A 25,832-nucleotide genomic window follows, 5' to 3' on the forward strand; every position below is an offset into this window, starting at 1 on the left:
AAACACAAAGTCTATGATAGATTATATTATCATTAATGAAAATTTAAATGACAAAATTAGAGACACTAGAGTATTCAGAGGCAGTGAAATTGACAGTGATCACTACCTAGTAGAAAGCACTTTCAAAATAAAAAGAAATTATCTTAATAAAAAGAAGAAAATACCAACAAAAACTACTAAGAAATTAAAAATACGTTCGTTGGAAGGCGAAAGCACTAAATTCCTGTATGAAAGTCGATTGAAAGATAAACTGAAATCAGATGAAAGTGATAATGTTGAGGAAATCTGGTCAAACATGAAAAAAATAAATTCTGGGAGCTGCTGAAGAAAGTCTTGGATATAAAAAATAAAAACTGCCTAAGACCTTGGAATGAAGAATTGAAACAAACAATCAATGAGAAAAAAAAGACCTATAAATTGTTCCTACAAACTAAAGACTTACATCTACACATAAAATATAAAAAGCTTAGAGCAGAAGCCAGAAAACTAACCAGAAGAATCCGACGAGATGACTGGGATAAATTTGTTAAATCTTTAGAACATGATATCACGGGCCCACAGAGAAGAGGTTTTAAAATTTTTAAGAAATTATAACTAGACACAAATGATGAAATAGAAACCAACTCCATCTCCCAAGCAGAATGGAAGCAACACTATTCCAAACTATGATATAACCCAGGCACTAGGGAATTGGAAGATGAATCTGTGATAACCAAAGATGAAGAAAATATAACAATGGAAGAACTAGAGTTAATATTACAAAAATTCAAAAAAGCCCAGGCATCATAGACAATTTGAATGTAGAACTATTTAAATATTGGGGCACCTTACTAAAAAATGCACTATTAAAATTATTTAACATCATATGGCATAAGCAATAGATAGCCAAAGATTGGGAAACAGGAATTGTAATCAATTTACACAAAAAAGCCCCAGAAATAACCCTAATAACTACAGAGGGATAACACTGCTGTCAATTGCTGCAAAGCTATACTCTAATATACTAAAGAATAAACTTAATAAATACAGTGAACAATTCTTAGAAGAAGAACAATGTGGGTTCAGAAAAGGGAGAAGCACAATAGATGCCATTTTCTCACTACAACAAATTTTGGAGAAAAGAAGAGAATTCAATCTACCAACATTTCTGCTCTTTATTGATTATGAAAAAAGCATATGACAATGTAAAACTTTGGCAGATTCTACGTGAAGAAAATATCCCAACTCAACTCCTGAAAGTGACCCAAAGCCTATATAAAAACTCAAAAGTATGTATAAATTTTTCTAATGGCCAACTAAAAAAAAAAAAAAGTAAAGTGCAGCCATTATCAACCCACTGCAGGATGGAAGCCTCCTCAACAATTCATGCTGAAGGAAATAGACCATAATCTGCCACGCTGGTCCAGTGCGGGTTGGCAGATCGACCTTATTCAGCAGTCAGGGGCTTGAACCCCGGTCTACTCAAAGAGCGCGTGCTACTGCACTCGCGCTCCCGACCACTCGGCTACGGAGGCCAGTCTATCAGACCCAATTAACACCAATAAAGGAGTGAAACAAGGATGAGGACTATCAACAAATTTATTTAATATCTATGTCAATAAAATTCTTAAAGAATGGAAACAAACAATTAACAACGGAATACAGTTGAACAACAGGCAATAAAATGTTGTTCAACGGAATACAGTTGAACAACATTTTATTGCCTCCTCTTCTTGAGGAGGCAATAAAATCCAAACTATATTATATGCCGATCAAGTTATAATTGCAAAATCCGAAGATGAACTACAGATAGCAGCAAATGAACTTAATAAAATAGGTAAAAAGTATGAGATGAAAGTCTCCACCTCAAAAACAAAATCAGTGGGATTATGTGGAAAAAACATACAAAGAGTCAAAATTGTTATTGATGATAAAATAATAGAACAAATATTTGCCTTCTATTTGGGAAATTTAATATCAAATGAAGGGAAGGACATCCACACTAAACTACAAAAATATAATAAAATGAATGGAACGATTAAATGTCACTTCGGAAATTACCAATATTGCATGGAAAACAAACAACAACTGAAACAAAATTACGACTGCACAACATCACTTCAAAACCAGCCCTCTTCTACAGCTGTGAGACTTAGGTCATAAATAAGAAATATGCGCACAAACTAGAAACAGCACAAATGAGAGTTTTAAGACCATTATTAGGCCCTACAAGACCCACCAAAGAAATTTAGATATCCGCAAGAAATTAAAAGTTGATAACATGGTAAATGACATAAAACAGTATCAGGACAAATGGATCAGCCACATAGAAAGAATGAACCCAGACAGGATCCCAAAATTAGCCTTTAACTACAAACCTACAGGCAAGAGAGATGTTGGTCAACCAAGACAGCGATTGCGAGATCAAGAGCTATAAACGAACAGGTCTTAAAAGAGCTAAGCTGGACTAATTTCATGATGATGATGAAAAAGAGGGAAAAAAAAGAAAAAAAAGAGAGACACGATTTGTCTCGAAAGCTACAGTATCTGTTTATATTCAAGTTATCCTGTATCTATTTGGAATTAAATTGTTTACTGGTTTACCACTTAACCTTCTTTCAATATGGACCCCAGTACAACAGGCCCATTTACTCTAATATGAAAAATATTAAAAATATAATTTTAGTAGAGTGATATTGTAATTCAATTTTATATAGATTTGGGTTTGTAATTGTTGTCAGCAAATACTTTGTAGAATTGCAGAAATCCAGCATATGTTTCAATTTGAATAGGTTTAGATTTGTTTAAAACCTTAACTTTTGTGTAGATATCTTGCAGCAAAGACATGTTATTTTGGTTTAGGAGGAGGTACTAAGCAGTTTGAAGAACTTGTTAAAGAGGTTGATGTGTTTGATAGTCATCTTTGTAAAGTGATATGTGGAGGTAAATAAAAATTTTAGCCTTAAAAATCAAGAGAGATAGCCTTTATACCTGTAATTATAATACAGTAATGTAAGTAATACATATATTTCAGCCTTTGCTTCTATTTTCCAATGCTCATTTGTAATACAAAATGATGCAAGGAAGCAGACTGATACAGCATGAGATACAAATTTGAATACAGTTACCAATATTATGAATATTACAATTGCTATTTGCAACTAAACAATTGCAAATCGTAATTGTAGTAATCGTAATATTTGGTAATTATATTCAAATTTGTAACCTTTTCTATTTTTGTTTCCCCAACAGTATGGTCTGATGATGGGTATCGGTAAGATACCTGAAACGTTACCTTAATGTATAGTAATTTAGGTGAAAGCTTAATAAACTGTTATTAATTTCACATGGTATAAGAGTGGTATTATATTTAGTAATAATCTTAATGGAAAACAACTACATAATGTCCTTCCCTAACTATATTAAATCACAGTAAGTTCATCTGCAAAACTGACATCTGTTAACTACCAAAAAGAGTAACCTACACACCCTCAAGTATGCTAATAACGGAAAGAGGAAAAGAGATACAAAAATTAAGGACAGAACTTGAATGTATCAATACCAGGAGACAAGAAAAGTGGTGAAATCCACAAATAGTAACAAAATCCTTTATACATTCAGCGAGTTGTAGTGAGATGTTCCATAAGAACACAAAGTGAAATTACTACTGCACCTAAAGAGTTATTTACTTCTGTTAACTCTTACTCCTACACCTGTATCTCCTATTGCAGCCCCCTCCCTCCACCACTGTAGAATTTAAGGAGGCAGTACCTTACAAATAAACCTTGGAACTTTTTTGCCAAGGGAGAAATAGACACCAGTGAGAGGACATTCTTCCCTAAAAAAAAAGATAAATCTGAAACTGGAAAAAGTAATATAGGAGTTGACAGGCAATCATCCACATGCAGGTAACATGATATAGTACCCTGCACACCTTTTTACTATATAATGATATAGTAAAAATGAAAGAATATTGCTCTGTGTGAATTAGAAATAATTTCATTTCCTGAACGTCAGTTATGACATTTTTATCTACAGGCTGAATAATAATAAATGAAAATAAATATCAGTGTAAAGAGAAGAGGAGATATACCGTACTCTACGAATGTGTTATTATCTTCAATAGCTGAGTTCAATGTCTGTGGGAGCTGTATGATATAACTCAACGTAACAATTTCTTGGAGTCAGACAGACTGCGAGACCATTGCAGTTTCAAGAGAACTCTTGTTTTGCTGATTGTCTGTTTTGAATATGCAGTGCTCTACATAGGTGACTGAGGATTTGAATGGACAGTGCTTGGTTCTGTTGCCAGGCTATTAGCCACCTGTAAAATCTGTCTTGAATTCTCCAGTACCTGGGAAGTCATAAGATCTCCCAGGTCTTGCACAGTTGTTGCCAGAGAGAGTAGGCGCTGCCGTAGCCAGGTGGGAAGGAGCAGCAGTGCGCAGCACACGCTTCTTGATTAGACCGGGGTTCGAGCCCGTCACCACCAAATACGGAGGATGCGGAAAGGTCAAGGAATGACCACCGCATATCCTGGAGCAATATGGCCTTAGTTGCTAATGCTCCTAAAAAATAACCAAACAACAAACAAACAGCCAGAGAGAGTTAATAGAAGCCTGATGCAGTCAACACAGCCCAGATGTTAACATCAACAGACACTGACAGATTTACTGTTTCTCCCTCCTGGATTTTCCTCTTCTCTGACCTCAGATGCCATCCCAAGAAATACCTCAGACCTCCACCTCATTGCCCTTCCCTCATCTCCCACATCCAGAGTTATTCTGTTGGCACCAGGAGGTCAAGGAGAATTCAAAACAGGCTTGCCAGACACGTAACAGCCAACCAACCAAACCGAGCATTATCCATTCAGTTTCCAGTCATTCTATACAGAGCACTACATATTAAAAACAGACAATCCATAGCCAGTCAGCAAAATGCTTTCTCTTAAGGCTATGATGGTATCACAACTTGTCCAATTCAGGAAAGTGTTACTGTTGAGAACGTACAGCTGCCACAGACCAACTCAAATCAATCACAACCTTCCCCTATCTTTAGCACCCATCAAGTTGCTCCTTGGTGGTGAATACATTCTTGTGCATTTCTTTCCCATTCTAAAACCCCACAAAATCCACTGTTGAAGGCCCTATCACTTCAGCCAAAACCCACAGTAATCTCCTCTCCTTTTCGTGCTTACTTTCCCTTTTTTTTTTTATTTGTGTTTTTTTACTGACGTTTATTTTCATTTGTTATTATTCAGCCTGTATGTTAATAAAAAAAAAAAAAAAAAAAAGTGACAACTGCTATTCATTAAATTATCTCTAATTCACAAAGAGCAGTGTTCTCTCATTCTTAGTATATTGAGAATATATTGACAAAAAGTGAGTCCTTCAGAAGCTAACTAATGTATTATCTACCAAGCCCAACAACTAATGGCTAAATTCCTAAAGTGGAATTGTCATATATGAGGGGAAAGTTCAGAAAAAGATTTGTATTCACTCAGAAGTAGTTGCAATAAAAAAGGTTGAAACAAACACCATGTATTAAACTGTTTCAACTTGGTCACCAGACAAAGTGACATATTTTTCTCCTTTGAATACATTTCTGCATGCTAGTTTTGTAGAAATCACCTCATCATGAGCAGCATAGTGTTTTCTACAAAGAAAGGATGTCAGTGCAAGAGAGAGGAAGAAATCTGAGGATGCAAGGCCAGGGGGGGATAAGCAGGATGTGGCAACATTTCAAATCATTTGTGGGAACACCTCACTACAGCACAAGAGGAATATACAGGAGCATTATTGTGGAACAGGTGCACACTATTTGACAGCTTTCCTTTTGTTTTTTTCTTTTATAGCCAGCACTTAGCTTTGAGGAGGTTGGAATAATACTTCATCACACTACAGCCCTTTTGAAGGTAATCTGTTAGATTACACCATGCTGATACCAAAAAACTGACAGCATCAATCTGCCAGCACTTGTTTGCACTTTTGCATTTTTGGGGGTTGGCTATTATACAAGCTTCCATTGTTTTCACATTTGATTAGTTTTGGGATCATAGTGATGGATCCAAGTTTTGTCCATGGTTACTGGCCATTAAAAAAAAAAAAAAACCACTCCTCTTGTTGTTCCTAGCACCACAACAACATTTCATGTGCACTTTGTGCCCTTTCCTTCTGGTAAGGGACAGTAGTCTAAGAGCCCATCTAGCAGACACTTTGCTATTGTACAACTGTTGATGGATGATGTTCTCCCAAACCCTACACTAATCTGGAGCTTTGCAGCTAGTTCTTTGATGCTACTGTGGCCATTTTCTAGGATTAATGCCTCAATTTTTGCAACTCTCTTCTGTTACAGCAGTTGCTTGGCATCCTGAGATTCCTTCTTCATGCTCTGTAGCTCCTCCACATTTGAGTTGTTTATATGCAACAACACTATAACCAGGGCAATCTTCTCCATAAACAGTGACCATTTTTTCATGGATTTTTTTGGGTGTTTTCCCTTGCAGAAAGAAGAACCGAATTACTGATCTATATTCCACTTTATTCATTGTGACACTTCACTCATTCAGCAGTGCAAAGAAAAAGAAAAAAAAAAAAAAAAAGAGTTGTCAGGTTTGAAACAAAAATTTTTGTGGTTGCTATAGAGATTGAGGTATCGAACAAAAATTTCATCTTTCTATCACAACTGCTTGTGGGTGAATATAAATCTTTTTTGAACTGCCATCCCTCGTATTCTGATGAAATAGAGATGATATCATAATCTTATTATCATTCATAAGGACAGAAGTGGAAATGATTACTCATGCGGAGGAGTTAATATTAGTGGTGGCAAATGATGCAAGAAAGCAAGCTTATGCAGCATCAACAAAAAAAAAAAAAAAAAAACCACACTTCCCATGTCAACTGTTGTCCATCCCCCTCTAACAGTTTGTTCTAGTTCTTCCTTGAATTTATTTAAACTACCTGCTGACTGGAGACAAATTCTGCACATCTATCCTCCAACCATCCTTCCTGAATTTGAATCTCATATGCCGCCTCATGTGAGTAGTCTTGAGCTGCAGGAAGGATTTCATCAGTACTGAGCATACTCAATCCATTAGAGCTTAAACGCTTCAGTCAGATCTCCTCAAGTGTGTCTAGTCTCCAAATGCTGCAGTTTGCAGGACTGAAGCCTTCCCGGTAAGTTATCTTTATAAGCAACAGGCTCCCATTTCAAACTTGAAGTTGGGTTTTTGATAGTCTGCACCGTCCATTTGACACCTGAGACTGAGATACCCAAACAGACATTGATGATCTTATTATATAATTCCTTCTCCAATCTTATTATTAAGGGCTTTTAACGGATATAACACCATTTGGGATAGTGCCAACATTAATGGGAGCGGCGCCCTATTGTAGAGCATATGCCCTGCAGTGGCCTATTCCTTTTAAAAATGGAAGCTGATACCTTTTTCTTTTGCCTCCCCATACTCTTACTACTATTGATTTCCTGTGTCTTCTCTCTTGTGGATACGTGAGGTCGAAGAGAATTGCTACAAAAGCAATCACTTCCCCCTGGAATTGGCCTGCGTACCCCAATTTGGGAAATGTTGCTTTTGGGGAAACATTTGCTAAAGTATCTGCTGAAATGCTGTAATCTCCAGAGTTTCTGGCCTTCAAACAAAAATATGAAAAAGAGCTATCGTGAAGAGCAGTTTCTAGACTCCTAGCATAAGGTAATCATGCTTGCCTTCTCCTAACCAGGAAAGAATCAAGACACCCCCACACAATTACCATCCTGTTGGTAATTTCCATTACCAACTGCTTATATAAGATCCTAAAAAGAATGTTCAGTTCGGGATACATTGTGCTTTCCAGACAATCAGGTCACCATCCAACCATTTAATAAGACCAGAAACATCTATCTGAGCTGCTTTCCTCAAATGTGAGCATCTGGTGTTTATTTTTTTTGATGTTATAACACAACTTCTCTGCAGTGTTATAACACAGAAGTGTATAACATTGAAAACTTGAAATTTTAAAATACATCTCAAACTTAAGTTTATCTTGCAGATTTTATTAAAAAAATTTTTCTTAATCAGTCATTCCAAGTTCTTATGGGGATTCACACTCTCTTTTGATCCCTCGTGGTCTTTTTTGCTGAGAGGAGGGAGTTCCCTGATGATCAGTTCCAAGTGTTGCACTTTTTAACTATGAAAGTTAATTCTCTTATGAACTACTATGAATGGTGCTCCCTTTATTGGTGACTTCTGTTTTTTTTATGCAGTAATGCAATCACAAGGTCATCAAAATATAATTGGCACATGCTACTGACCACCTCAACTTCTGGGCAGTGGCTAATCATTTCAGGTGCTCATCTCAAAAGACTACATGTATTTTTTTTTTTTTTTTTTTTTCCTAAAGCTTGGACAAAATATCGTTCTAGTAGCACCTGAAACGAAATTTGTAGGACATATTCCCCATAAACGTATGGGCTGCTCCTCCAACCTGAGCAAAGAAAAAAGGCCCCTGAATACAGAAAATGTCAAATGAGTTCTCTACAGCAGCTATATGAATCTCATTGGCAACAGCTCTACATCACTATCCATTAAGTTATTCTCTAAGAAGTTAACATTGCTCCAACACGCTTGTCAGTTGTGGACAAAATGCACAAGGGGCCTGAACCTTTTGCGTGTCATCTCATCTTGCATTTATTATGGGTTCCAAGTTCTCACCTTGGCTAGAAATGGCATATTCCAATGCCTACACCCAGGCCATCTACAGCACTACTGGAGCATTTAGAACAGCCAAAGCACCTTTGTTGTTTAGGCATAAGCAGTTACATGTCTTTAAACTGAAATTCATGCCACGTCATTCCCACATTGACATCCATCCTTGTATCATGATGGGAAAATCTCTATAACAGCCATCAGACTGCCATTGCCAACTTTGGTATTAGTGTCCAAGTGTTGTTGAAAGATCTGACATCATAATAAACAAACGTTGCCTAGTCATCAAGGTGTGTACTCCATCATAAGTCTCTGCTTCCCATCCGGAACACTTGGACTTTTTGCCAGTCTTTGCAGATGACTTGAAGTCAGAATTATCTGGAGGTCTACAGCCATCTTCCCAGATAAAACTGTATTCCAGAATTGTATATTATGAGTTAGCTTTGAATATGTTAAAGCTGAATGGTCCTTTGACATATGGTGGATTCAGCCACATCAGCATAATGAACTGGTAGATGTTGCAACAAGATCAGCACAAACCCAGAACAATCGCAGCCTTCTAGTCCCTTATATAGACTACCAGCAGGTAGGACTTAATTGCCACTGGAAATGTAACTGGTTACAATTCTAGTGGCAACAGTCATGTGCACAAACAAGTCACAATCAAACTACATCAAGTAAACCTGTAATCAAACTCTGGCAGGCAGTCTAGTCTACACAGGAACCATAGAGAGGAAATTGTTCTCCTCCTCCACATTTGTTTCTGCTGAGGACTTTTTTTCATTTTTTTTTTTTTTTTTTTTTTTTGTTTTCATTTCATTCATTTATTACACACAATTTATACAATTTCAAGGTTACATGCAAGATTTATTTACATATATTAATATGCTCTCTGTACAAATCTTAGTTCGTCTATGTGTGTTTTCTTGTATCGGGGTGGCTCCCAGGCATAAGCCCATCTTTGCCTTGGTTTGTTAGTTTGTTATTTGGATTTTAGGAACATTAGCAACTAAGGCCATATTGCTCCGGGATATGCGGTGGTCATTCCCTGACCTTTCCACATCCTCCGTATTTGGTGGTGACGGGCTCGAACCCCGGTCTAATCAAGAAGCATGTGCTACGCACTGCTGCTCCTTCCCACCTGGCTACAGAGGCGCCCATTCGCCTTGGTAACCTGCATTGTTTTAGAAACTACATAGCCAGCCTGAGAATTATTTAGAATAAAAGTGTGAGCTGGGCTCTGGTTTGCTATCACTGTATGTGCATATAGCATGAATACTGCACCCACAGGAAGTAGTGCAATACCAGTGGGTGCCTGCAGTCACGTTCTGAAGTCGCCCAAACATGAGATGAAGAAAGAAAAGAAAAAAAAAAAAAAGAAATTTAAATAAACTGAGAGGCCAGACATGACAACAAAATTCACGTCTAGCCTGCCAGAATCCAGTTGACAGAAGATCACCAAGAACAAGGTTCAGCATCAAGGTCAAAATTCAGTGATCACAATCAATATCAAAGTTCAAATTACATCCAAACCAGGCCCAGCACAATGAGCTGGGTTCAATACATAGCAGACTACAGTTCATCTTTTGAAGACTGCATTGAAGATCAAAATTCAGTGATCACAATCACTATCAAAGTTCAGAAGTTCATCTGAATGAAGCACAGTGAACTGGGTTTAATGCATAGCAGATTGCACTACAGTTCGTCTTTTGAAGACTGCAAGTGATAACTCCTGGAACATGTTAAACTTATCAATGTCCTCAAGAAGGACAGACACATTGTCTTCATTTAAATTTGGAATGCGGTCAAGAGAAGTCTACATTCCTCTGTGTATTCTACACAAGCTTGACTAATCAAATACTGGATATAATCAACACACTCAGTCGCAGACATTGAGGAAAGGCCCTCAATACACTTCTAACTAAAAGTAGATTGCAGATACTCTTTAAATCTAACCCAGTTAAAGCTGTCCATATCATAATTTGTAAGATCCCAAATATAGACCTCTTCCTTTGCATCATTAGAACCTACACTAAAAGTAATTGCCCAATGATCACTATGGATCATGTCTAACCTAACAATCCCAGTCATCCACCCTATCAGCCATTTGGCAAGATGTAAATGTTACATCTATATTTGACTCCATTCACCGTAGAAAAAGTATAAGGTCTGTCTGGAAGATTCTGTAAACAAAGGCCATGAGAAGAAAGAATTGACATCTTCAATTCTTTCCAATACATCTTCCCCTTGAATTCTCCTCAATACATCTTCCCCTTGCATCAGTAAATCCACTATTCAAGAAATGCGATTTAGCATTCAGATCAGCAACAATCTTTGTGAGGCAAATCTCGAACAAACTTCTTCCAACTGATGCAAAATAATTCAAGTTTCCTCTTCAGGAGGACAATAAAGTACAACCAAATAGAACGAAAAGTATCTAGATGAAACCAACACACATGTTATGCACGCAGAACATAAACCTGTGACAAAGGTAACACTAAATCATTATTAAAAATCACAATCGCTGTTTTTGGTGCCACATCACTAGATGCAACTATCCTTGCAGAAGATGGGAATCCCATAATCCTGTGGGTTGCTCCTCCAACCTGAGCAGAGAAAAAAGGCCTCCTGAATACAGACAATGTCAAATGAGTTCTCTACAGCAGCTGTACGAATCTCATTGACAACAGCTCTACATCGCTGTCCATTAACCTGTAAAATTTCTACATTTGTATTATTCATTAACGGTTCTCCTATTTACAAGTTCCACTGCTCCTACATACTCAGAAACACTGTCCCGAACAGAAGGATTGCAATCTTTGTTTTGTCTCTTGCAATTAATGCATTGCAGCATATTCTCTTTATTAGGACAATCAGCAAAGACATGAACTCCATTTGTACAGTGCCCACACAACACTGTTTTGTGGGAACAGACCTCCTGTGCTGAATACCCATAACCTAGACATTTGACATTTACTTCACACTTTTATTCACAACTGTGAATTTTCAAAATCAATGGAAGTAAAGTAGGCATGATTACTCTGAAACAGACACTTCAAAAGACTGGGCGAAAAACCTATTACCTAATTAGTTACCTTAGATCCCGATCCAGAGTTAAATCTGAACGTAGTTTCCTCTTTTATTTCATGTTCTGTAAATTCATAGTCTTTAAAGTTTTTAAGATATAAATCTTCCAAGTAATTCTTCCTTCGTATATTCCTTGAGCACACTATAAATAAGTACCGTAGGATAAGACATTCTCAGTTTCTCTATAGATATTGCAGCCTCTTTCAAGGCTGTTGCATTTTCACTATTAACAACATCATCATGATTTGTAGTCTCCATGAGTGTTCCCTTATTCCCCAAAAGACGAATGCCTTTCACGTTCATATTTTTATGGTCCTTCTTAAGAGTCTCATTCACAAGATTTTTAACATCTTGGCTAGAAGCCAAAGCAGAATCAGACAAAGGTCTAAGTATAACCAAATTTTTAGGGTCAATAACCCCTTGAGAGACAGACGAAGACGAAGGTCGTACCCGATCTCCCACAGTCCTCTGCGTACTTCTCAAAGTATTCCTACGAGTGTCACAGCCCTCAGAACCAGACTCTTGTCTCACTAAATCAGCAAAAAATATGTAGATCATTTTGTTTTTCTATTAGCTGGTCAAAAATACCTGCACCCACCACAAGTTCAGCAGATTTCACTTTCAACCTTTCATTATCAATTAATAGTACTGTTATTACCGCCTCCAAATCAGCCCACAAATCATGGATACGGTTCAAAGCTGTTTTGGTAATCATACTAGATGCCACCATCATAACTTCACCTAAAGCCTTTCTAATTTTTGTGACTGTTGTATGGCATTAGCGTTAGCAAAGGCACATGATACAAGAAAGCAAACTTATACAGCATCAGCCAAAAAAAAAAAAAAAAACCCACCCTTCTCATTTCACCCATCCATTCACTCCAAATATTTGTTGTTGTTGTTTGGTTTTTTAGGAGCAGTAGCAACTAAAGCCATATTGCTCCGGGAATATGCGGTGGTCATTCCCTGACCTTTCCGCACCCTCCGTATTTGGTGGTGACAGGCTCAAACCCCGGTCTAATCAAGAAGCGTGTGCTATGCACTGCTGCTCCTTCCCACCTGGCTACGGAGGCGCCTCCAAATATTTGTCTAGTTCTGCCTTGAATCTATTTAAGCTATCAACTTCTACAACAACAGATGGAAGTTTGTTCCAGCAATCAACCACCCACTGGCTATAGGCAAACTTCTATACATCAATCCTACAATATCAATCCTCAATTTGAATTTATGCCCTCTCAGGCCATTATTCAGAGCAAGAAGAAGAATCCCATCAGCATTGGGTATGCTCAAACCATTCAAGGCGTTATACACCTCAATCAAATCACCTCACGGGTGCCTAGTCTCCAGACACTGTAATTTGCAAAATTTAAGCCTTTCTTCTTAAGAGTAATCCTTTGTTCCATTCACTAATCTTGTTGCCCTTCTCTGTACTCATTCCAACAGCTCTGCATCCTTCTTAAAATGAGGCCTCCAGACTTGTATACAGTACTCAAGGTGTGGCCTGACCATTGCCTTATACAAGAGGATAATCACCCTTATCCCTGCTGGAGAAATTCCTGTATATCATTCATAAGATGCCATAAGTACTCTTGCAGACTGTCTGCACTGCTCAGAAAACTATATCTGAATGCACATTTACCCCCAGGTCCTTTTCATTCTCTACCACTGTCAGTGTAGTACCACACAGTTGATACATTACTCTGGTGTTACTGCTTCCCATATGCAGTACTTTACATTTGTCAATGTTAAACTTCAGTTGCCACCTCTCAGCCCATCTGCTCAACTTTTCTAGATCCTGCTGTGGCAGTGTACTGTCATTAGTGTCATTAACAACCCTGCCAACCTTCGTATCATCTTCAAACTTGGACATATATACTGCTGAAGCCTCAAGAGATCCCCAAGATCCAGTCCCTCTGTGAGCAATGAATTCTGAATCGACTCCGATTGATTAGTATCAATTTTTTTACCTACATGTTTCTTAAAAGGACCTGTGGCCATCTCAGCTTCAACCAATTGAACCAACTCATCCTCCAACATTGAAGGGTTTTTATTTTTTTCCTTTGTCTTTATCCTTTTCTTTATCTATCCGAGAAACTATCAGTCTAGCCATTTTGGGGGGTCTTTCTACCTTCCTAATCACTTTAACTGAATCCGGAGACCTTCTGCTAACAGATTCCACAAATTCTGATCCAGAAGAGCAGCCCTCAGCATCAGAATCCACTCTCAGTGTCGATGTTTTTGCCAATTCTGTACTCATGTTGTAAGTAATGTTGAGTAAAGAAATTAAAAAAAACAAAGCCACACTATAACATCTCTTATCAAATTGTCTTCTTCCATTAGCCAGAAATCTATTAGTCAAAGTACATATATTTATATACAGGGTGATTCACTACCAGTGCGACAAACTTGCAGGAGGTGTAGGGGAGCACAAAGACGAATCGGAATCACATAGCATTGCAGGGTCTGAAATGCCTTCGTCATGCGGTAGAGGACGTTGAACGGGAGGTCGCGTGAACAGCGATCCCGCTGGAAGTCAGCATTTGTGAACCGGTTCCCGAGGCAGTAGGATGGACAAGTATTCAAACGTTGAGCTGGCCAACATGCACCTCACGTATGGAGATGCGGACTGTAACGGGCATGCCGCTCTGCACTTGTACCAGGAACGTTTCCCGCACAGGCGTGCTCCTCATCATACGATTTTCGCATATGTGCACAGAATGTTTCGTGAGACTGGTTGTTTCACGAGATGTACCATGAATCGAGAGCGAACGACGAGGATGCCAGACAATGAGGAGAATGTCCTACATCTTGCAGAAGGCAATCAGAGTACGAGTACTCGAGCGATAGGCCAACGATTGGGTATTTCCCAATCCACTGTATGGAGGATACTGTCACAAACCAAATGAGTTCATACCATTGCAACGCGTCCAATCATTGGAGCCTGCGGATTATCCACTCCGGAGGACTTTTGATACTTGGTTTCTTCAACAGAGTGTGGCAGACAGCGCATTTGCTGCATCCGTATTGTTCAGGATGAGGCAAGTTTCACAAGAGAGGGAACTTTCAATCAACATAACGCCCATTTGTGGGCTTTGGAGAACCCCAGCAAACACGTGCAACTCAACGGCGTTTCTCTGTCAATGTTGGAGACCACCTCATTGGACCGTAACTTCTGCCCCCTTGGCTGGACGGTAGGGCATACTTGATCTTTCTACAGCAAGTCCTGCCCGAACTTATTGAAGCGCATGTTCCTCAGTCGTTGTGCCACTCAATGTGGTTCCAGCATGATGGGGCTCCCCCACATTACACCAGTGACGTCCTCCAACACCTAAACGTTACATTTGGACAGCATTGGATAGGTCGTGGTGGTCCGGTTCATTGGCCTGCTAGATCGCAGGACCTATCATGCCTGGACTTCTTCTGCTGGGGTAAAATGAAGACATTGGTGTACGAGACCCCATTGATTTAGTTGAAGACCTCGTTGCTCACATCTCTGTAGCTGCCGTGGAGATTTGAGACACGCCAGGAATCTTCCAGGACGTTAGGGATTCCATGCAGCGGCGCTGTGAAGCCTGTGTGACTGCTTCTGGTCGAACACCTTCTGTAGCATGGCTTTTTGCCAATGTAAAACTTGTCATTAAAATGATTTCTGTTACACTAACGAGTTGCTGTTTCTGTTCTTTTTATTTGCTTACGCGACCTCCCACATGACGAAGGCATTTCGGACCCTGCAATTCTACGTGATTCCGATTTGTGTTTGTGCTCCTACACCTCCTGCAAGTTTGTCGCACTGGTAGTGAATCACCCTGTATATTAACACTTTTCCACCTGGATGAAAAATCTGAATAAAAGTTCAGATTTATCCAAATTGAGGTTTTCAAATCCCATCTTCTAACCACCAGGGGAACTGGAAAAATTCTTAAAATTAAGTAATTTTTTGAGAACCTTACCTACCTACCAAAGATGGGGTCCCTAAAACCAATAGGTAAGGAGATATAAGCAGTTTAAGGCTGAAAAAGATAGCCCAAACTAGGGCTTAAAACACCGGTCAAAATCTTAATACCAGTATTTCAGTATTTTTAATTTATGAAACCGGGATAGTGATATTAATACTGGTATTCCAAAAACAAATGTTTTTCTCAATAAATTTTGATGACAATTAGGTGCAATAAAGTAAAGAAAAAACAAATACTTGAATTCGTGCTTTAAATAAACTTTTATTGCAATAATAAATATTCTGAAAGAAAATCATTAAAATACAGTTATTCTAAAAACAAAAAAATACATATTGTTACTGCAAAGTTTAGTTATGTTTAAGCATCCACACTACCTGTCCGAATAAAGTGAGCTCTTAAAACACATAAGCAGTCAATGGTATGAATTTTTAAAATGGATATAATTTTGGAACATATAGTATTTGATTAGTAGCATTGATATCAGGATGAAATTTGGTCAAGATAAATGCAAGACCTACGGATTGCATCAAGTGAAATTAGTCTACCAACTGCAGACTGGTAAAGACATTGAAACCCTGACAGAGTTTTGCCGATGATAGCACATTGCATTCCACTTTCCATTTCGAGAAACCTTGTCCTGCTCAATCAGCTTCAACTTCTCGAAAATCTGCTATCAATTCCTTAAATGCCGATCCTCAGGTAATTCTCCAGTGGGGTAAAGACAACTTAGTTGATTTCAACCCTTCTAAAACTCAATCTTGTCTTATATCTCGCAAAAAGGATTCTTCTGCTCCTATGCTTATCTTTAGTGACACTCCAATTTTTAGGCAAAAAGGTATATCTCTTTTGGGGATTACCCTGACTTCTAATCTCTCTTGGCACAAGCACATTACAAATATTGCTTCCTCTGCATCTAAAAAACTTGGTTTTCTCTTTCGCTCTCGGCGTTACTTTTCTTCCAAACAGCTGCTCACTTTGTATAAATCGCAAATCCGCCCCGCCATGGAATATTGCTCCCAAACTGGGGTGGTGCCCCCAAAACCTCTCTCAGGCTTCTTGATTCCATTCAGAAGAGGGCAGTTAGGTTAATTAATGATTCATCTCTAACAGAGTCTCTCCACTCGCTTTCTCATAGACGTACTGTTTCTGCTGCATGCCTCTTCTACAGGTACTTCCATGGGCACTGTTCTTCTGAATTGGCGTCTATAATTCCTGCTCTCTCTTTCAAAACAGTCCGAACACATGCCGCCACCAGCCAACATCCATATACTGTCCAACTTCAAACCCACAGAACCAACTTTTCATCTTCCTCATTTATTCATTCAGCTGCCGTTTTCTGGAACAACCTTCCTTCATATGTATTTCCTGAAAATTACAATCTATAGAAGTTCAAGTCCAATGTCAACAAATATCTTCTTTCGTCTTCTCAACCTCCAACCCAAGCACGGTACTAAGTACTATAGGTTCTAATACCTCTCGTGTTTGGGGTTCACATAAAAAAAAAAAAAAATTTTCTCACTCACTGATATCTTCACAACCCCACAGTCCAAACACCTAAAATTATACCTATTAACTCACCACACTGTTATCTTCAAGGGAAATATATTTGTACATATGGGGATGCCTTAAAACACACTAAATACAAGAAAAAAGCAGGAGCACATTTCCACCGCACAAAAGCAAAACTGGACAACAGTCCCACTTTTCAGTGTCGTTAGTCCTCACTGCTGAAGGCTGATGACCCTATGTGTGTGAGAATTGCAACACCATTTTAACCATCCATCATATTTTGTCCAAATACATTTTCAATGAATGCCATTTATTTTTTACTACTTTTAGAGCCAGCTTAGCAGATCCTCTGTGCTCATTAATATTTGAATCGACAATGACCACTTGTCAGCATCTCCTTCGATTTTTTTTAAATGTCTGAACTTGTATAGGCAGATTTAAAATGAGATTTTTTTAATATTTCCCAGTAACTTTTGTCATACATATTAACTGTGTTTTATATTAAACAAGTTTTTTAACATGAGAATGCGTATTCCTTTTGAGAAGGAATATCTACTTTGTATACACCAATATTGTATTAACAAAGTTTTCCTATACGGTAGGCCCTTATTATAATGTGGTTCACTTTACTCTAATTTGCTATAACGCTGTACTTATTATTATTATTATTAGCCATAAGGTGCAAGGAAGCCTCAGGCTTATGCTGCACCAGCCAAAAAAAATATTTCTGAGTTACCCAGAGAGAGAGAGAGAGAGAGAGAGAGAGAGAGAGAGAAAGGAATCAGCAAAAAAAGAGAAGAATGATGATATCCAGCTCAGGATATCATCATTCTTCTTGGCACACCCTAGGTGTGCCAAGCCCATACTCACCAGATGTGAGCCCCTGGGGTTCATAACCCATATCTCACTATAATATTATCACAACTCACTATTATGCTCTGTTACCAGCATACAGATTGAATTTTTGAATTAAATTCTTTTACAAATTGAATTTTTAGCATTGTTAATGAAAACGTTTCATCTGATGTAGTTGATAGCATGAGAATGAATAGCAAAACAGCATTAAAACATTTCTCATGCTCAGTAAAAGTTTCTCCTGTGCTGAATTAACTGCAGGCCTGTAACTTGTTAGTATCAAGAACAACATTTGAAAAAATCATCAAGTTAAGGAATATGCAGTATTGCTTGTAATATTTGTGTTATATGCATTTATCCAAAATCTAGGCATCACTCAGTACAGTATTAGACATTGTCCATAACAGACAGTTTACTCGAACATTGAACCATAATTAATGCAATGCAGTTACGTTTTCGAAGAGCTAATAGTGGCAGATCAGAATGAAAAAGCAACAATGTTGTTTGGTCGTGGTAAGAAAAAGATTTGAGTTTGAAAATTAAATTACACATTTTGAAGCGAATTGATTCTGGTCAATGACAAGTGGATGTGTGTAATAATTTAGGACTGGCAGGTTCAACTGTAAGAATAATTATAAAAAATAAAGAATTAATTTCAGCCACGGGAAAGACAGCTATTCCATTGCAGGCAACTAAATTGACTAGGGACAGGCTGGCTATTATGAATGAAATGGAGAAATATCTAAATAATTTTATTGAAGATAATATCCAATGCAGAATTCCATTAAGTTTAATTATTTTAAAGAAAAAGCGATTAGCTTATGAAGATCTGAAGAAAGCTCACCTCAAAAAAATGTGGAATCATCTAATGCTAGTGAGGGCTGGTTCAATAAATTTAAAAAGCACTATAACCTGCACAATATAGCAATCCAGGAAGAAGCCACGAGTGCAGATTGAGGAGCCGAAACTTTTAAAAAAGAACTTGTTAAAATTGTTTAAGAGGGATGTTATATTGCTCAACAAGTTTTTAACATAGATGAATGAGGGATTTTTTGGGAATGCCTAACAGAAGTTTCATGTTAGAAGAAGAAAAAAAACATGCCAGGCTTCAAAGTGGCAAAGGATCGGTTGACTTTATTGCTGGGTGGTAATGCTGCGAGAGGTGTGTGGGGGGGGGGGTGTTAAATTAAAACCCATTTTAGTTTACCATTCAGAAAATCCAAGGGCTCTTAAAGGTTTCAGTAAATAAAACCTACCTGTAATTTGGATGGCTAATAAAAAAGCTTGGGTAACCAGGCTTCTTTTCGTTGATTGATACTCTGAATTATTCTGTCCCACAGTTACAAGATATTGTGCAAAAAATAACCTTGATTACAAAGGAATTCTGATCATGGACAACGCACCATGACATTCAAGCAAAGCTAGCTTAGAAGACTTGAACAATCATATAAAACTTTTTTAAATGCCTCCAAAAACTACATATCTGATCCAACCAATGGACCAAGGTGTTATTGCCACATTTAAAGCTTACTACATAAGGAACACGTTTTCCCAGGCTCCTCCATAGCCAGGTGGGAAGGAGCAGCAGTGCGCAGCACACGCTCCTTGATTAGATCGGGGTTAGAGCCCGTCACCACCAAATACGGAGGATGCAGAAAGGTCAGGGAATGACCACCGCATATTCTGGAGCAATATGGCCTTAGTTGCTAATGCTCCTAAAAACAAAAACAAACAAACGTTTTCCCAAGCTATTAAAGCCATCAACACTGGTGAAAATGAACCCAGCCTAAAGGAATTTTGGGAATCCTACAACGTTAAAACTGTCATCTACAACATTTTAAGTGCCTGGGATGAAGTGACTCAGAAAACCACGAATGGAGTGTGGAGGAAAGTTTGGAAGAATTGCATAAGGGATTCCTGAAGAACCTGATGATTTGGTTGAGAAAGTTAAAGCGCAAATTATTGAGCTCAGAAAAGAAACAGGATTAGACAAAATTGATGATGTGACATACAAGAGATGGCCGACAATGACAGGGATGGCCTCTCTCTAATGAAGAACTCATGGAAATGACAAAAGAACAAGAGTTTGAAATTGAGGGAGAAGATGATCAAGATCCAATGGATAAAGAGCCGATAAAGTTACTGACTGCAAAGGACACAGTAAAGCTAAAAGTTACTGACTGCAAAGGACAAAATATGTGATTATTTCCAGGAGAAAGACCCTGGCATAGAACGAAGTTCGAATAGGACATACCCATCTGACCTAGCTTCATTTACTCACAGGAGATGATCCACCACAATGTACACATTGTTCTAATAATTTGACTGTAAAACATATTCTTATTGGCTGCCCTTATTATAAACAAGCCAGAACTTCATCCTTGATCTCACTGGTTAAACTTCAAAAACCAATAACTCTTGAAAATCTCATTGGTGATAAGGCAAATATTTCTGAATTTTGACTTTCTCAGGCAAACTGGGCTTTTCAGTTATTTCTGATTTCAGATTTTCTTTTGATTTAGGGGAAACTCATGTTTTAATATAATAAGTGAATAGGCGCATTATAGCCTTAGCAGCTTATGTGCCATTAAGCCTCCAGAACAACAACAACAAGAACGAAGTTCCAAGGTAATAAGAAATTTAAAGAAAGAAATGATTTTGTATAACGAGAGGAAGAGGGACAAAGTACAACTCAAAATGACACATTCCAAAGATACAAAAACTCAACAGCCCAGGGCCATCAGATTAATAAATTCATGATTTTAATTGGCATTTTAAGTTTAATTTTAATATGTAATGTAGTTACTTACCACATAATTATATACGTATGTAATATAGAATATTTTATATGTACAAATTTTTGCGTATTAAATATTTTGACCGACATTTGTGCATCTTTTCACTAACAGTTATTATCGATTGGGAAATATCCTATGGCATAGACCACAACTCACAAATACATGTTACTTTATGGGAATATGGCATTTGCTTAGTGCTCTGTTTTTCCAGAAATGAATTATCAGTGTTAAGTGGGGGATCGCCTGTATACCTTTTCTATGTGGTTACCTGTCACAGTAGGCCACCGATATCCCTACTCTTGCACTATATGTAGATGACTTCAGTATTTCATATCAAACACAGAACATGGGAACAATAGAAAGACAACTACAATGTGCAATTAAAGTCAGTCATTGGGCCCAGAAAAACAGGTTTAGAATATAAAAAGAAAAAACAGTCTGCGTACATTTCTGTAGAAAACGAAATTTACACCCTGAACCTGAACTATTGCAAGGTAACTCAATACCAGTTAAACGAAGTGTAAAATTTCTTGGACTTATTCTAGACAACAAGTTGACCTTTGTAGAACATATAAAAGAACTACAAATAAAATGTATGAAACAACTTAATATTCTTAAAGTCTTAACAACATCTTGGGGGGGGCAGACCGTTATACCCTGCTCAACTTGTATAAAGCACTAGTAAGGTCAAAAATAGATGATGGAGCACCGGTTTATGCATCAGCAAGAAAGAGTGCCCTCAAATGTCTAGATCCGATTCACCATAGTGCAATACGAATAGCAACAGGAGCTTTCCGCACATCCCCTATATACAGTCTCTATACAGAGGCTAATGAATCACCACTGTTCCTGAGGAGAGAACAGTTGTCACTGCTGTATGCTTACAGGATAAGACCCATAAGAGACCATCCGACTTGGACAATTTTATTCTTGCCAAAATAGGAAAACATATATAGGAACCTCAAAAGAGCAAACCAGCCCCTAGGCATCAGACTACAGGAGCTACTGATAACACATGATCTCAAAATAGATAACGTTGCAAACCAAGGACATATAGATCCACCATGGATAAACCATACCACAGCTTATGAACTCCTCACACAAAACTGGAATAAAAATACTTTATCAGACAGCAACTTTCAACAACTGCATGCAGCACATAGAATGCAATATCCCAATCACATACCAATATATATATATATACAGACGGATCAAAATCAGAGAACCATGTAGGAGCAACAGCAGTATTCCCAGATGTTACATTGTCACGCCAACTCCAAAAAGAATGCAGTGTCTATACTGCAGAATTAGTAGCAGTTCAGATAGCCCTGGAGCATTTCAGAACCACCTACCACTTGAGAACAGTAATATTCTGTGATTCATTAAGTGTAATCCAAGCCATACAAAACACAAGCAATATAACCCATCCAGTACTCTGGCAAATTAAACAGATACTAACAGGCTTCACAAATAAAAAACAAGAGATACTTTTCTGCTGGATACCAGGACACAAAGGGATAAAAGGAAATGAAGAAGCTGATAGAATTGCAAAATCAACCACTAACCTTCAAGAACAATATTTCACAGTTCCACATAAGGACTACAAGCCATTCATTAAAAATCGCTGTCTAACCCAATGGCAAGAACTCTTGGCAAAAACAAACATGGAATAAATTATATGAAATAAAACCAAAAGTTGAGCACTGGAAAACGAGCATAAGGAAATCAAGGAGAGAAGAAGTTGTTCTGACTAGATTGAGGATAGGCCATACACATTTCACAAATGGTTATCTATTACGTGCAGAAGAACCCCCAAGATGCCAAGTATGCAATACTATCCAAACAGTTAAACATATACTTATAGAATGCCCAACATATGAAAATGATCGACACCGAATTTTTTCATCATTATATAAAGGAAACCGAAACATCACCCTTAAAGATCTTATAGGTGACAAAGAACACGTGTCAGATATTTTTAGATTCATACAAACAATCAACATATACCATCTGCTGTAAATAATAGTATAATACCACAGAAACAGTTAACCTTTTACATTCGAACAAGATTTATATAAAGAGAACATTGTATAACAAATGAATGTTATACAATGGCACACTATGATCTCCATTGTCGATGCGCCAATAAACACCAAAACAACAACAACAACTGTTTTTCTTCCTCTGTGTTAACTGGTTTTGCTCATTATAGCCTCTGCTGCTGCTGCTGCACCAATAAAATTCAAACCAATTAGTTGACCGACTGCTTTCCAGAGAAGAGACTTTATAATTGGATGAAATCTGGTGAACAGGATAATTGGGTTTATACTTCAGAAGCCTGTTTAAGTAAAGTGGCATATTCCCTATTCAGCAACAGTTGGATGGCCTGTGCAAGACTTGGGTCTACCCAAATCCAATGCAGAGTTCCTGACATTTCATTTGAAAGAGTAAATCTGCCGGATCCGATCCTAGCTGCAAGACTTCCACATATACGTGTTACAGTATCACAACACTCACCTGAACCACCTTAACCTTAATTAGTGTTTATACATTGTACTAAATTTATGGCCATTTTCATATGCAATTTTAAAAAAAAAAACAAAATACTACAGCTTGAACTGGTGAAGAACAATAAAGTTCATGGCCATCATCAAACCCTCCTGTTTAGTGGACTTGCAAAGGCAGATAAGTGGCCGCTTAGTACCATCGCTTACTAGTTTAAATTTTTGTATTAATAAATAAATTTCCAATTATACTCTGGATAACTGATGCCAGAAGAGTTTACTGGATCATTCTAGCTTTTACTGTAGCTTGTTGAGTGTGTGTGCTTTTTATATGCCACTTATAACTGGTACTTTCCAGGAATGAGATGTCTCAGTATGTGTTAGAGCAGTGGTCTCCAAACTTTTTTGGTTGCACACCTTTATTTTACTTAAAAGGACTAGCGTGCACCCCAGAATAAAAAAATTAAATATATAAGTTTAATATATTTTTTTATTTATAAATTATTTACATGGAAGGCATATCTAAACTCACATATAATTTTAAAAGATCACAAATAAAAAAATACAAAACAAAATTAAATTGAAGTTCAAGCACAAAATGATATGAAATCATTAATGTAACAAGTGTAGTAAATGTAATGTAATACTATTTGTTTTATTTATAAATAATTTACATGGTAGGCATTATATCTAGAATTTGAAAAGATCACAATCTAATTCGATGCAAAAATACAAATCAAAACGAAATTGAAATTAAAGTACAAATATAAATCAAATCAACAGCATTTTTAGTGGGAACAATGTGCTTGAATATTTTTCACTACTCAAAGATCTGGTTCCAAGTTAAGTTTATTTCTAAACGTAGTTTTAATAATATTCATTGCAGAGAAAGTCACCTCACGTAGGTATGTTGATCCAAATGGAAGGATTGCATTGCTCGCTCTGCTTACCAAATCACTCTTTGGATCATCCATGCACCTCACTTTGGAGACCACTGTGTCAGAGGATAGTATATATGTTTTATTCATTTACTTTTATTTTATTTTTTGTTCTAGGTGTACAAAGAGAAATACTTCAACTGAAGTTTAAAGGTTAGGTGAAGAAAATGTAATAAGTCCTCCAAAGCTGAATATTGTGTAATTTAGTGATCCTGTGTTAAATGCTATATATATATATATATATATAGTACACACACACAAACATATATGTACACAAAAGAAAAAAGGCAGAGATAAGTTATTGTAATTGTAATAAGTTTTCTAGTTTCTTTTGGTGTGAACATAAAATGGCTGATGCAGTTATGCTTATCATACTAGTGTAAATTTTTTTTATTATTCTTATAGATAAAATTCATATGAAGGTGGCTAGTGTAATTCTTTTTAAAAATATGGTGCCATTAATGTTATTTGTGCTTTTAATTGACTGTGTTCTTGGATTGTGCTGAACTATCGTTATGATCATTATCCCCTTATCAAAATGTGTGTTACAGCAAAAATGAATACTAACCAAGCATTCTGAAATCTTGTAATAAAGCTTGTAATGCACTTATAAACCACACCTCTGAAAATTGTAAGTTTATTTAAATATATGTGGTCTGAGTGCAACTCTGTAGAATAGATATCTGCTGTGTATATGCTGTATTCATGGGAAATATTACCCAGGTACAATACTATCTAAGACTATCTGAGAAAATGACAGTGGATCCCACAAGCAATTCACACTTCAAGCCATCAGTAAACACTGGCAAGAAATCATGGTATTCAGCTTAATGGGCAGCAGAGAGTTGTGGGTAGACAGAAGACCGTGCTGGCCTTCTCCAGTTTTCAGTGGAGATTTTACAAGATGGTAAATAAGCACAACAGTGGAAGGGATTGTTGGTGACCAGTTAACATTGTTAACTGTGATGTTAAACTCTCTGAGTAGGTCTTGGAGAAGAACACCACAGGAATATTTGGCAGTATGATGTATGTTATAGAGATTGCAGCTCACATCTGGATGTCCATGTGGTCTAGTCTAACAAGGATATCAGGTAAACAGTATGCTGCAGTTGCAACAACTGCTTCCTTTGAAGCAAAAGACATGGTTCAATGCTTTCAACATATACAAAATTAGTACATTCTGTAGGAGATGTTCTAAATTTCAATCTCCGGTAGCAATGATGATGGCTTGATGGAGAATAAAATTGGCACCCATAATCCAGGTTAGACCACATGCATGATACAATCAGAGTAAAGTGCAATAATCTGCACCTCAGTTGTTTGATGAGATGCCATGGAGAAGGTTTAGCTACTTGCCATAGTTGACTGGTATTAGTAATGGAAAATAAGGCAAGAATCAAGCTTATATAGCAAAAAACAAAAGAAAAAATTCCCATAAAAATATCATCTGTCCATCCCCTCAAATAGTTTGTCTAGTACTAACTTTATTTTATTCAAAC

The 25,832-nt window shown here is 37.4% G+C and overlaps 1 protein-coding gene across 3 annotated transcripts in view; it reads left to right on the top strand.

Moving 5' to 3' along the window:
• Positions 1-24,588, top strand: part of LOC150091200 (histidine protein methyltransferase 1 homolog) — a 132,104-nt gene extending 107,516 nt beyond the window's left edge. For 2 of the 3 annotated variants that reach the window (XM_090382739.1, XM_090382755.1), the window contains exons 7-8: positions 2,807-2,922; positions 24,451-24,584. In XM_090382739.1, the coding sequence (XP_090238865.1) occupies positions 2,807-2,922; positions 24,451-24,491 (157 nt within the window). In that variant the 3' untranslated portion in view covers positions 24,492-24,584. Of the gene's footprint in view, positions 1-2,806; positions 2,923-24,450 lie in introns of all 3 variants that reach the window. The other variant, XM_090382748.1, reaches the window with a different exon arrangement.
• Positions 24,589-25,832: the final 1,244 nt, after the last annotated feature.

Source organism: Mastigoproctus giganteus, chromosome 1, assembly GCF_048544385.1.
Source record: "Mastigoproctus giganteus isolate SK-2022 chromosome 1, ASM4854438v1, whole genome shotgun sequence".
NCBI classification, from domain to species: Eukaryota; Metazoa; Arthropoda; class Arachnida; order Uropygi; family Thelyphonidae; genus Mastigoproctus; species Mastigoproctus giganteus.